Below are 14,384 nucleotides of genomic sequence, written 5' to 3' on the forward strand. Positions count from 1 at the left end.
AAGGCTCCCGTCGTGGATAGTCCAGCCCCTTCCACTGGAGGGTCGACCCTGGTAACCCCTTTCTCAGCCTAGAACTCCTTGCCACAAAATCTTTTCCTCGTCTAGCGCCTGTTGAGACACGTCGATTGGAAACCATGTTGCAGTCTCTTCGTCTCTGTACAGGGACCCAACTATGTGGTTATAAACTAAGCGAATTAGCAAGTACTATGCTAGTGTCAACAAGGCAGGAGAAACAACAAATAGTATGTATGTGTTCCTTAGTCGATGCCAATAAGATATCAAGGTCATATCATATCATATAAGTTGTCAATGTTCTATGGATCCTTAACCAACGGGTGTATAGCCTAGCCGCGGCTCAACTCAACCACTTACACTTCTCTGTTATAACCGTGCGGGAAAGTGGAACTAACAGTTGTCAAGTGGGCACCGTCTTGTTTTTCAACGGTTCAATGGTGAATGGTTCAGGGTCGTTGCAGATTTCCCCAGTATGTTGATTCATGGTCTCAGTAGCGCTCAATGCTCCCTGTGCAGCTGCAGTGGCTTAATCGTTTTCAGTGCAACGGTAACTAATGCACATTATGTATTTTAGAAGGGTTTGGCATTAAGAAATACGGATACAATGTTTGGCGTCTTGATGTTCACGTTCTCGTCCTTTTGAAACTTTCTTCTGTAGATCGTCGACCTTAGGCCCCGAGCTTACGTTGTAACCTTAGTTGTGATAAACCTTTAGCGATTGTGACACCAGGTTTAAGTATTCGTGGCGCCAAGCTAGGTAACACCGTAACAGGTTGTCTAGGTTGTTTACCAAACATGCCGGTGAAATCTTGAAGGCGATGACCAATGTAGCATCGTTGGGCGAAGGCGTCGCAGTTCGTCTCAGCTCTTTGTTGAGCATCCAGAGATCTAGGCATGTACGTATTCGAAAACATTGCTAAACACCTTGTTAGGTAATTGCAAGGGAATATCATATCTGACTGGACAGTTGTCATCTCAATGCAAACCCCAGTGTTTGTCAACCCCTGTTAGAGAACATAAATGCGCATCACGTCTTGCAGTATCAAGTTACGAGAACCGACCAGCTACGGTAAAACACGGTCGTGAAGATGTGAACTCGAAAATTTTGCGAAATCCAATGGTATCTTTAATCCTCCGTAAACAGATTCGACCCCCGAATCGGCCTGAGACCGCCCATACAATTTCTGATGCCGTGGTGAAACACATAGCCAGGAACTTGTCCACTGAGGAGCCGCCATATCCAGAACTTACCCGATAGCAGCCCGGATCAGAAAGTCCCGAGACTCTGCCAACTATACTTGGCGGTTTTAATACTAGTACAATGGCCGTTTTGATCGTTGAGGTTTGACCCTCTTTCTCAGGATTGAGGTTGACCTCAAAGTGCGGTAAGCCTTCGCCACGAGCTGACGCTGAGATTTATCAGGTTGGTAAGCCAGCCGAGGCTGGGCGCCTAGATGAGAGTTTGATTGTCATCTTGGCGGTCGAACCATGTTGGAAATACCGAGCGTGGGATATCATGCACATGGTTTGGTGTATCATTTCCAGTAGAGATCCTCTGCCACCTTCGCTTCCATGACAGAGCGGATGAACTGTCTCATGCTTCTTGACTCCATGTCATCGCCGGACATGGTTGTATCGAAGCCAGGCTGTTGATGCTCGCAGCATATTCGTTGTCCAAGCTGAAGAACATTGGTCCATTCAGCGGGAGTGAAGGCGCCCTCGCTCTCCGACAAGAGCAGCTCATCATGAGAAGTGAAACCGAGAACGTGAACCGACTTAGCATGATCGATATCCACAGCGCTTGGATCGACGATGATGGACTTGCCCTCCTCTTCTGGAACAGCAAGAAGGGTCGCCGCGCCAATACTCTTCAGAGGGATGGCAGCGCTGAGGAGTCCCAGGATGGCAGAGTGAAGAAGTGCAGGAATGATAGGAAGATTCTGCAACGAGCATTAGTTTATCGGTACCACCAAAGTTTGAAATTGAAGCTTACCAACTGTGCCTGGACCAGTTTTGCGTTGACGTAGGCATTCTCAGGTGTCTCCGCAACCTGAAGAGTGATCTGGATCACACACCGAGGATAGTCTCTCACAGGGATAAGTTGCCTAATCGCTGCCTGCATAATTGACTCAAGCTGTCTCTCACGGGTACCTGTTGCAACATGCATGAGGAATTGCTATTCTGTAACAAGGGATGTGGGGGATCTCACCTCCAACGCCAGCGGCAGGACGAACAATGACGTCCACTAGAGCCTCGAAGGCATTCTCATCTCGTCTTTGGGCTTCTACGGGGCCATTGACAGCGGCTATCACGGCATATCCCCCGTATGAGAACGTCGCAGAGCCGTCAGCCTTGGCGAGGTGTGACAGCTCTGCTGCAGGTTCAGCTAAAGGAGCCATTGTTGTTGGTGTTGAGATGATTTAGTCGTGTAAGGCTGGAAATTTTCTTGGGGGTTTGAAGTTTAACTCAGCGTAGCGCACGGGACAAGGGCAGTGAAGTGGCAGGCGACGAAGGGTTGGAATCTGAAAATGTGGTTAAGACAGGTTAACACAGAGGAGGGAAAACGAATTAACAGCATTTAGCACAAGAGTGAGTTCCCCAGGTTTCCATGAGTTTGTTGGCTCAATATCGAAGTTATAGATTTCTTGATAGTGGGGCAGTTTAGAAGCTACCTGCAGAGGTGGCTGCCAATCATGGGTCCACAACTCATGACATGCCGCCTTCACAACACAATCAATGAACCTCCATTCTACATCTACACCTGCTTATACCAACAATAGACCAACTCTCTCAATATGGACTCGCAAGCTTCTATCCAATCCGCGCCATTACAAGGCGAAGCATCATCTATACCAAATCTTAAAGATCGACTTCCGAAGCTCGAACCTCGAAAGCGACGCTCAGCTACCTCCAATCCCACTCCCATTCCCGAAACACCCGCCTTACCAACGCCACCCAATACGTCCAACTGGACTTTCAAAACACCGTCGCGAAGAATTTTATCAAAAAAGGACCATGATATCTTCTTGTCCTCACCAACATGTAACCTCATTACGGCCTGGGTATTTGGGCTAGCAGAGTCTGTGGTCGACACTCCCAACTCTGCAGTTCGAGACACCGACCTGAGCAGCCCTCTCAAGGTCATACTACATATCCTCGATGAGACGGAACAGCTGGTAGCCAAGTCACCTCCGAATGAACAAGGTGGATCAAGATTTGGTAACAAGGCGTTTCGCGGCCTTCTCGAGCTCGCGCAAAGCAACAGTGCAGCTTGGCATCGAGATATCGGCGTCCAAGACGAGGGAGCTATCGCCGAGCTTTCCACATACTTCTGTCAGTCCTTCGGTAACGGAAATCGAATCGACTATGGATCTGGTCATGAGTTGAACTTCATGATTTGGCTCCTTTGCCTTTACCAGCTGGGCTTGTTAGAGCAATCCGACTTCAAACCCCTCGTCCTCCGTGTATTCGTGCGCTACCTTGAGGTGATGCGTGTCATCCAGATGACTTATTACCTTGAGCCTGCGGGATCACATGGAGTTTGGGGACTTGATGATTACCAGTTTCTCCCTTTTCTTTTCGGTGCCACACAGCTTTTACACCACCCATACATAACCCCAAGAGCTATTCATCAAGACCTTACCCTTGAGGAGTTCGGTCACGACTATATGTATCTTGGTCAGGTCAGCTTTGTCAACAGTACAAAGACCGTCAAGGGTCTGAGATGGCACAGTCCCATGCTAGACGATATCTCATCAGCGAGATCGTGGACAAAGATCGATGGTGGCATGCGTCGCATGTTCGTCGCTGAAGTCTTGGGCAAGCTACCTGTCATGCAGCATTTCCTCTTCGGTTCTCTCGTGCCAGCAGCAGATGGCATGAGCGAAGACACAGGCACTGGGGAAGACGAGAATGCCGAACATGATCCACACGAGGGCCATGACCACACAGGAAAGGCTCACGATGGCACAGGTTGGGGTGATTGCTGTGGTATCAAGGTTCCGAGCAGTATCGCTGCTGCCCAAGAGATGAAAAAGAGAGGTGGTGATCAGGGATTGCGAAGGATCCCGTTCGACTAACGTCGCTACCGTCAAATCAACGTTCAATACAAACTCACCAGGTTACAGACTTGTACCTCGCACGGTGATCGTGTGACACTTTACATTCCATATGCAAATAAAGAATGGTGTCTTGATAGTCATTTGCTCATTCTGACCAGCCTCTGGCCCCGTGGTCTAGAGTTCGTCACATGGAGTACAAGCAAAACGAATGGTTTGTAGTAATGCAACTGTGAGAGATCCCGTGAGATTTGACCTCTATTAAGTTCAAAATCCTAGGCCTATCCACACCTTACTAAGAAATGTTGACTGTAATCCATTGTGCAAACAAAGTGGTCAAACTCTCTAGGCCAGGTCACCAGTGAAGTTATAACGAACTCAGTAGCCCTTTTTTTCAGCAGATTCAAGATACTCAAAACAATCGGAAGGGCTTAAGGAGGCCATGGGAGGCCATGGGAGAAGCAATATATTAACTCGCCGATGTTCAGGTTCGAGGAAATCATGCGAGCTCTCCATGACATGATCCCCACAGAACCGCGGAGAAAGACAAACATGAGATAAAAGATCCTTGACTTTAACGAATATATCAGAATTGAGAACAAACTGCTTTGAGAGAGGAGACCTCCGAGTTCATAGACAAGTTATCAGGTCAAAGCTGAGCCTGAAGATAGACCACTTCCCGATTTCAACGTCTCAGAGGAGGGGGTGGAAAGCAACAGGGGCAACCATGCATGTTAGACTTCAAATGCCGTAATCAATACGTTATAATCTATTTCTAATTATGGTTCCACAGATGGATAACCCAATCCTGCCTGGGGCTTTCGTTCAACCTCTGATCAACGCGGCTGGTACTCTGGCTCACCACAACGAAAGCAACACTCGTCAGTTACTCTACAAAAGCTGTCGAGGTTGAGGACCAGAAATAACAAAGAGGCCTCAGAGAACCTGCAACTTCATATCATAAGGCAAGCTTAGTAGTTCCCTAATCGTTGCGTTTTCACTTCCTAGTGCAAATGTTTTGGGTATTCTGGCTGTCTAGATGACCACTGTACGATTAGTATCGATTTTCACCATAGTACTTAGCGAGAGCGGCAAAGTTGACATCCAATTCTAATGAAGGGGGGCCCGGACCCCAGAACGCTCCCTGGCTAATCTCTAAGGGACAAACATTCATCGATACGTGAAAATTGTGGCTGATATGTTCCCGGCCTAGTTTGATCGAGTTTGGAGGGAGAATATGAGACCTATAGTAGAAACGCGCCGCAATGATTTAAACAACAGGAGACATGCAGAGGTATCATTCGGTGATTGTTTGAGCTTTATCGGTCTGTTATGTCGTCTATTTCTTCCCGGAAAAGTAATACCAGCACTGATATCTCCCGAGGAAGCCGGCTTACGCCTTGTCGCGACCAAGCACAGACAGGGAAAACAGTCCGAGTTTGTAGATGTTCTATCACTCAACACTCTTCTTGTAACGGAGAGAAAAGAAAGAGACATATGAAGGAATGATGGGAAATCTCCATAGAGTGACCCAGTATATTGCTGCAATTGCCCGTGAAATGATAAGCTTTCTCATTCGACTCGAGTCTATCCAAGATTTGTCTATACATAAGTCACTTGGCTCTGTGGGCCGAGACGGCAATGGCATGACCGATCTTGAAAGTTAGCATAAACGTATCAAGCCATACTCAATATGTAAGTCATTATAAATCTGATATTTCGAATTCGTAGAATAAATAATGGCGAAGATAGCCCTGTAAGTTTACTAGCCGGGGGCTCGTCCCTCCAACATTTCGCATCTGAGACCTTCGAGGTTTATGATTGCCAGAGTACTCATAGAGTTCCCTCATAAAGTAATAGTCGGTGCCTACTAGGTATGTTGCAAGTACTTATCCAGCAAGTTTCGAGCTGATCTATTATTGAACTCTTGCTATCGCCAATCAGCATTCGATATCTCTTCGCCCCTTTATGAGTTGCTCAAGCCCTCTGTGAAGGCAAAGTATTAGCCTAACAATCGAATATATACATACATACGCAAGAGCCACTGTCAGTCACTGAGGTCGAATAGAATGCTCTCCTCTGACTATGAAGAGATGATAGGTTTAAAATGATCGCTGAAGATTTCGTGATCTCTTGAGCAACTTTAATGTCAGGCTCTTTCGGTTGTTCTTTTTGTCTATATGCTATATACTCTGTAGCCTCATTAACTTATTTGGAGCTTCCAAAGTTCCAAAGTTAACCCATGGTTCTTCACTATCATCTGTCCTGGGACTCTCGCCCGTAAGTTTCAAACACGAACAGGGATTAGGGGTAGCAGTCTAAGGGGCATTGAGGGATTCCGAATGGCCATCACATTCCTAAGAGAACCTTCAACGCTGGTATCAATAAGGACTCGAATGGTATGGAGAGAGTTATTAAGAAGTTTTGTTCATTTATATTGTCATAGTGGGTTTGAGTTGACTAAACATCTCATTGTTTCCCTAACCATAACGCATCAAGCATCAAGTATAGTTCATCCACACATTATCTACCAATGGCTTACAGATGACAAACTATTACCGAACCTTATGTGAGGCGGCGTAACATTTCCTTCGTTGATTCCATAACCACATTCCTCAAAATTTGTGCCGGTGTACAAAAACGACCTGGCAATATCAATCGTGACGCCCATTCTATGACCGTAACGTGTAACGAAAATCGACAAGTAACCGCCCGTTGTGGTATCTTGAGTCAAACAAGTAAACGCAAAATTCGCAATAACATCGTAGCGAAGCATGGCCTGCTCGCATGAAAGACAAATGAAATGAAGTCGTGAAAACATATCTCGTTGTGATGTGGTTTGCAAGGATGAGGCCTGATGATGGTCTCACAGACGCCCATTTCGCTGGGATGGCATTGGGCCTGTCTCTTCTGATTGGTAGCAACGCAATTGAGGCTCTCGGAGTCTATTCGTTACATGGATGTCCACGAGCATTTCGACAAGTGCCTCCGCATCCTTGTGAACGTTGACAAGATCGGCAGGGCCAGAAGAAATTCCAAGTAAGCTACCGTCAGCTCGCGGTTTTCGATACGCCGCGAAAATGATTCCACGGTCAGTGTTCATAGATTGGACCGAGCATGCCGAAGAAGAAGAGTTTCTCGAAATGACAGAGCCCACTCTTGAACACTCGCCAGTGTAGAAAGCACAGGCATAGCCTCGCGCAAATTCATCATTACGGACCTCCTTTGCTCGATACTCGATCCAACCTGGAGTCTTCAAAATCTTGCTATGAGCTGTTGTTGATATTTGGAAAGGCAGGTTGACGTTTTCCAGTCCATAAGCGGCGAGGAGACGGCCAGACAGGGGTCCAAATTTCTTGTTTGGTGAGTTCATGCTGATGGGACTTTCAGAATTGATTCGCTCATAGTCAGTCCATAAGTTGACCACGTAAACGAGATCGAAGTTGTAGCGTTTAGCAATCCTAGCCGCCTCGAATGCTGCAGCAGTTGCAGGTTTGCTTGCATAAGGTGGGGTGAGTGTCAGGAGGGAAGAACGAGGAGAATCGGGGGTAGAAGGGGCAGTGGCGTATGTTGAGGTCTCTACCGCATCCGCATCTGCGGGGGCCGATTCAGCAATATCATCATCACTGAGGTTGAAAAACTCGTTGAAGTCTGGTTCTCGGAGTGTAGAGCTAGTGATGGAGAGCCTATTTGTGGCGTCTTCCAGGCTAGTCTGACTGATAGCTTTCCGAAGTGGCCTCTGATCCGGAGTTTTGGTAAAATGGCGGCGAATGTCCCTGCAAACTGCCTTATTCAGAAAGTCGATAGACTTGGAGGCTCGAAGTTGAGCAATGTGAATGGGGCGAAGCTCTGGTGAAGATTCTGGCGTTGGAGGCTTCTGGGGAGGCAATGCCGGAAGCTTTTTGTCGCGGAAATACTGAGGGCTACGGGCACCTTCATCTTCCAGGTCTGAGGACGGGGGAGTATCAAGCCGCGAATTTCTAGTTGCAGATTTTCTCGAAGGTCGCAATGGAAGGCTACGCTCACTAGGGGCTTCCATGGATGACTTTGGATCGCAGGTAGATGAAGACGCAGATGTTTCTCTCTGGCGGGTTGGGGGTCGCGGAAATTGATGAACATCAAAGTCTTCTAGGAAGGAATCGTCTTGTGTGGGCATGAAAGAAGCCTTGAGGGGGGAGTACTGTAACTTATGCGAATTTGAGAAACGCGTGGGGTTCTGGGCGTGCATCAAGTCCAATCGATGAGGAGAAAGAGGAGCCGTTAGAGATGGAACTCGATTGCCCGGCTGCTTTCTCACTTCCTCTCTCGCTGCCATGCGACTTGTTTTTGGGCGAATGAAAGAAGGTGAAGGAAACTGAGGTATTGTTGGAGGGTTAGAAGCAGGCTCAACTGAATCGGTCGAGGCGGCTGGCGTCTTCTTCTTGGCGAAGAAGCGCTCGAGGCTTCCGAAACCATTAGCCATATTGAACTTGGTCAGTGAAGAGGCAAGTTAACGTTGCGCAGAATGCCTGGGTCGAGTCGTGTTAGCGAAGTGAAAGATAATCTTGAGCGCCCCTTGTGCATAGAGGTGCACGAAACGAAGGAATTGGGTTGTAACGTACCAGATCTGATGCAGTCAAGACTTATCAGTGGAGGAAATTAAGAGGCGAGTTGTGAGCCGAAGTGACCTTTGGGGTGAATCAGAGTCACTCGCGGTGGAAATTGGTGTTTTGTGAGAACAAGGCAAAACAGTTCAGACTGGAATTGAAGCTGAATGACGCTAGATGTTCGAGACTGCTTCGGGTGTGACTGTATCAAACAGTGACGAAGGGAGAATCGCAGGAAGTAGGATAGTTCATGGCACAAGGGCAGATGCAATAAGTTGAATACCCGACGCAGACCTGCGTGCTCTTCGAGACGTTGTTTCGATGTGGATTGATGATCGAAGAACAATTGTATTCTAGCTGATGTGTTCCGAAGCGACAGGCACAGAATGGGTTGGTTCTGTCGAGCTTGATGTTGTAGTATCCTGTCTTCGTCCTCGTTACTCTGCACTGTGATGCGAATTGCAACAGTGAAGAGCCCTGGGCCCTTTGCAACAATGAAATAGTGTACTCCTGTTCTTGTGACAAGCGATCCGAAGGTTGATGTTGAGCTGTAAATGATGAATAAGATGGTTTTGTGTGAGGCGTGAGAGCAAATGCAATTCGGTATGATGTGAGAAAGGTTGCACAACAGGTGTAACGGAGCGAGTGAAGAGAGGGAAGGAACCTGAGGCTGTGTTTGTGTTGCACGAGGCAAGAACCACCAAGGACGACCCGTAGCTCTCCTACCACGACTGCCGAGGATGCAAATAAGCCGTAAGAAAAGAGTTGAATATATAAGGTCAGGTATGCTGTAATTTTAGAGATTTAAAACAACAAGAACGGTCCTTCTTTCTACCATCATCCGCCAAAGGAAACAGCTCTGGGCTTCAGGGAGACTATAAGCAACACTCAGTAAGGAATGACCAGCTCTAACGGTAGGACGTTGGAGGGTAAAACGTTTGTGGCTGCTGCGGGAGCAGGGATAGGGATACCAGCGCCCTTGTCAGCCCCACTTGGAGCAGTTGAGAACACCCATAGCTGACGCCGCTTCCCTGCACTCCCTCCAAATCCTCCCTAGGGCACGAACTCCCTTCAACTTCAGCACCCCCAGTAGGTATCCTTGCAAACTTGGGCTAGTCTTGTTCTGAACACCTCAATAACGCCTGGATGCATCCATTGAGAGTTGCTTGTGGTTTCTTTTTCTTTAAAGAAGAGAAACGGGCACACGCGCAGTAGAGACATTTGCGAGAGACATGCTTGTCCGAGTGCCTGCAGGACAGCCACAGTCTAGGTACCCAGTTTCGAATAGCCCGGAAATGACCTTGCGATGCTTTGCTTACTCGTGAGAAGAGAGGAAATTCAAGGTCGAGTGTATGCAAACAATGACGATAATCGAAGAGAATGTTGTTTCCCACCCCCGTCTACTATATCTGACCCAAGGCTCTTTCTCATCCCTGCCTTTCTGCGACTCGATCGCCTTGACACGGCAATTGAATTGCTCGCCATCTAGGTAGGTACATTTGCATACACGACGAATCACGCGCTCTGCCATTGATATCACCGCACATCTAGAGTGCTGATCCATTGAGAGACCCAGGTTTATCGCGCTCTGATGATGTTAGGATATGTTACGGGAAAGCGATACCACTGCCGGTGCGAACTAACAAGGATCATTACTTTAGTCACTGCAAGGAGCGCGGCTTCTTGATCTTTCCCCGAGAGACCAGACCGCGGCTTGTTTTCCCCACGATACAGCACAGTGCCCTGGGCCAACGGTGGATGACTTGCTTTTTCCCCCGTTGAGGTGTACAGAGCCCTTCCTAGCGTTGTCGTCGCTACGGAGTACTCACATGCAATTCTGACAAAAATCCAGCTAGCTAGGTAATATGCCAGCATTCCGGTGTCGCAGACAAATATTTACTTCTACGGAGTTGTCATAGGCAAATCTCCACTGGCATATTTTGTCTCTCAAATGGAATTATTCGCATTTGCCTTGTTTGTTGTTGATGCAGAAACAGCTGAAAAGACGGTGGCCTGTCAAGCTGAATCTTTGCATACTGTGGGAAGCTCCAAGATGTGAAGGTTATCAGCAATAGCAGATCACTTCCGTCGAGGGTAAATCCAGTTCAGGCACGTGCCTTATTGAGTTACTTCCTATCGTATTGAAGACCAAGAATTCTGTTGTCGAGGGTGGAGTTTCCAACTCAGGCCCCTTGCTGGACCCTTTTGCATCCTGAACAATGCCGTTAGAATTGGGGCGCTGCGAGCGAGGGACTTTCGTTGCTGAAAATGGTTCCCAAAAGGCTATTGGCTTAGGGCAAATATCAAGATTAAGGAACTATCGGAAATTCCTTGCATAGCCCGATATATACCATGACCCATCATCACTCCGCAAGGAGTCGTGGTTTTCCAGTTACGCGTGGATTAAAAAGAAATATGGCGCAAACTTTGCTCACGCTCTGCAATCAGAGCTGTCACTGAATTCTCGAGTGATGCCGTAATGAACCTTATAGCACTGTTTCAAATTGATGATTCAGAACTTATTGTTGGCCTTGGGATGAGTTCCAGCCTATGTATGGGCGTATTTGAGTCCCAATTACACGTAGCCATAAGTAAGTGTTGTGTATTCTTTCGTCTATTGTCCTACGAGTTTGCCGAGGCCAAGACTTACGCACAGGCACACATACGGTCCGTGTCTCAGACGAGCATCAGGATCTGGTGGAAAGCCAGGGTCAGAGCTAGGGTAGACGCTTTAGCATATCATAAGCTCCGCTTCCTAAACCTTTTTCTTCTTCTTGATAGTCCTGAGCAGGCGAAATATCTAACTATGGTGCGGTGTATGTTCACACATGATAACAATTAGAGGAGCTTTCGACGAGCCATTGGTGGACAGGCAGAGGTTCCCATCATTTGGTACTCTATAAGGGCTCCTGGTTGCAACCCAATGCTCAAGTTTGTTCGAAACACAAGGTTGATATGAAAGCAAGACCAAACAGTTTCTGCATACAAAGAGTCAAATACTACCTCCCAGCAATCGTCGCGGACCATCCGTCACTTGTACATTCTAATGGAGTCAAGTCCAACTTCAAAAACGATGGCGAGCCCTTGTCTCTTTGTTCACAGGGACCTTAGAAGGGTGGGGTTCATATTGCTTCTTTTGTCTGTCTCATCTTTGCTCATTGGCCCTTTGTGGTGGCGAGGTGCATGGGACTTCCCCGCTTGTCATGGTTGTTAGCCCGTGCACCTTATCCTCGAGTGAGAACTGCTCGTTCCTAGCTTCTTATATCCTTGTCAACAGTTGCTGCATCAGACAAAGAAGCTAGCAGCTGTCGACGTAATGAATTGCGGCAGATATCCCGAGTCAAGTGTGTGAAAATCACATGATACTAACCTTGGTCGACCCCAACCAGGTATGTGCGATATGAGGCTCATGACTGCCTGACCAATTAGAGGCTATGTATCGTCATAGAAAGTGTCAGAAGCTCACCATGGCTCTCCTGGCCACGGGAACAGCGATCACCCAAATGTCCTAGCAGGCCCTCGACCTTTTGTAAAAGAACACCTTATAAATTTTTTTACGTCTGTTATGACAGATCTCCCATCAGATCTCACTTCCTATGCCTTGGTTGGTGTCTCTGCTAGGCTTTTTCAGGACTCGTCTCCATCAATCAAAAGACCTCAATGACTGGGTCCGAGTCGTGCTTACCCCGCCAATGACATCTGGTCCTGTCAACAAGACTACCCCTTGCTTTTTTGGTCATACAAGCCTGAGTCGCTCACAAATCCAAGCGACAAGTAACGAGCCAGCTTCTTAAGAAAGATGCATAGTGTCTCACTCAACCTTTTTAGGTTTCACAGAAGTCAATGGCAGAGTGGCTAGCTGGCTCGGTCATGAGAGGCAAAAGGAAGTTTTGTGCACAGCCTGGACAGCATCCGACTTATTCACGCTCCCTTCATAATCCCTTGTGCTAGCCCTTACTTCAGATAATGTGTCTGGTTGAACTTAAATTTCATGATAGTTGGTTTTCATATGTTTTGCTGTTCCCTTGATGGTACTGGATTTCTGTCCTACTCATTCTATTCGTCAGCTGTGTTCGACTTGTCAGACCCCTTGAAGGCTTGCCACTGTCTGCTGTAAGACTTGGAAGCGACAGGTCCAGACGTACGATGGGCAAACAAGATTATGGACGTACTGGGCCGAAATCCTTTCAATGTGTTGTCTAATGGGGAGAGGCCTGCTCAGGTGATGCTTTTTCCTATATTCTTTATGCAATTGACCAGACCAAAACAGAGTATCGACAGCATGCACAAAACATGCCCAATGACTGACTATTCACGATATTGGTGCTTTTGGTCTTCATACTAGAACAGCTGGAGCAGCAATCTGAATGTCCAAGACATTCCACAGTTGCATAGATGAGAACTCGTTGGGTAGTGAAACTTGACTTGGCTGAATATCTCACTTCATATCGTCATGTATCGGGTCTGTGGTTGCCTTGATGGAACCACTTCATCAGTAACCCAGCTCAACTGCGGGAGTGTCACTTAACTGCAAACCATCTTGGTGTAACATTCGCTTGTCTGGCGTCACTTTGCCAGTTCCCAAAGTATTCCTTGGATTATTGCTGGCTTTCCAATTGACTGGTCAGGGCATGCCTGTCAAAATCAGAGCTATAGGCTGGATCTTGTAATGGCTGTTCTTTTCGCAGAGCAGTAACAGGCCCGACAGAAAGGAAATGCCAGATTGACGGGAGCCCAGAATCTAATCGGCACAGCGATGTAACCCACTTCCGGTAGCTACATCTACACATGTACCTATACGGCGTTATATCAGACAGGTAATCTTACAGTCCTAGATTGTAGGGGCGAGATGCAGATTTAGGATGTTGGCTCAAAACCATGCGAGAGTCCTTGGTAGAGCAAGAGTAAATCCAGACTCTTCCAGTTTTGCTCCGATACGCGGCTCATCCGAGTCTCAGCAAATCCCTCTTATCCTCCTGTATGTGTGTGGAAGAAAATCCTTCATCTTCCTCCCTTGCCTCATGCATGCTTCCAGTAAGGTGGAGGGCAGGAATAAATAGTGATGAGCTCCATCTTTCTCCCTCACGTCAAGCCCCGATAATCTCCACTCCGCGAGCCCCAATGATAAATCCGTTCTGCCGTTCACCACGCGGATCTGGTCCGGCCACGCGAGACGGGAGTGGCAACGGCACGAAAAACTTAACAAAAGCACAGAAAAACATGCGCATACGCTACTGTAAGAGCATCGTCTCTCGACCAACAGTTTCTTGAGGGTATGCAATGCCTCGCATATGCATACATGATGCATCCTTGTTGTCTCTCATCGTTGTCGCAAGAACGATTACGGCCTAGACACTCTAATGTCGCAGCATCCTCGCTGCCGCAGGAACCCGAAGCGCCACAGGTTGAGACATTGCGAGGTTTGTTGTTGACTGTCAAGTTTGACGTCGGATTCTCCGCTGGCTTGACTCCGCAAGAACTGCATTTACTTTTGTTCCTTGCTTTGCTGCTCTTGCACGCTGATACCTTTTCTGGTTCTTCCACTGGTTGGGTAGGAACTTCAACATTGGTCCCATCAATTCAATGTGTACTGTACTGTCTTGTCTCGCCGGTTATTGAATCGGACTAAGCATTCTACTGATTCAGAAACGCAATAGGAATCATTATGAGAGTCATGAGATAACCTTTTTTCCAAAAAGAGGCTCGTGTCTATGGTGTCAGGAGC

General features: G+C 47.4%; 3 protein-coding genes across 3 annotated transcripts; 1 reads left to right on the plus strand and 2 right to left on the minus strand.

Moving 5' to 3' along the window:
• Nucleotides 1-1,550: 1,550 nt before the first annotated feature.
• FMAN_00832 (uncharacterized protein) lies at nucleotides 1,551-2,414 on the minus strand (the record flags this gene model as incomplete). The annotated part of the gene is made up of 3 exons (XM_041827954.1): nucleotides 1,551-1,955; nucleotides 2,009-2,166; nucleotides 2,225-2,414. 3 exons carry the CDS (start codon nucleotides 2,412-2,414, stop codon nucleotides 1,551-1,553), a joined length of 753 nt encoding a protein of 250 aa, XP_041676165.1.
• A 396-nt stretch (nucleotides 2,415-2,810) lies between these two features.
• On the plus strand, nucleotides 2,811-4,094 carry FMAN_00833 (uncharacterized protein; the record flags this gene model as incomplete). Its single annotated transcript, XM_041827965.1, has 1 exon — nucleotides 2,811-4,094. The coding sequence occupies one exon, from the start codon at nucleotides 2,811-2,813 to the stop codon at nucleotides 4,092-4,094; it is 1,284 nt and encodes a 427-aa protein (XP_041676166.1).
• Nucleotides 4,095-6,939: 2,845 nt separating this feature from the next.
• On the minus strand, nucleotides 6,940-8,535 carry FMAN_00834 (uncharacterized protein; the record flags this gene model as incomplete). The annotated part of the gene is made up of 1 exon (XM_041827976.1): nucleotides 6,940-8,535. The coding sequence occupies one exon, from the start codon at nucleotides 8,533-8,535 to the stop codon at nucleotides 6,940-6,942; it is 1,596 nt and encodes a 531-aa protein (XP_041676167.1).
• Nucleotides 8,536-14,384: the final 5,849 nt, after the last annotated feature.

The sequence above is a fragment of the Fusarium mangiferae genome (genome assembly GCF_900044065.1).
Source record: "Fusarium mangiferae strain MRC7560 genome assembly, contig: FMAN_scaffold001, whole genome shotgun sequence".
In the NCBI taxonomy this organism is placed as follows: domain Eukaryota; kingdom Fungi; phylum Ascomycota; class Sordariomycetes; order Hypocreales; family Nectriaceae; genus Fusarium; species Fusarium mangiferae.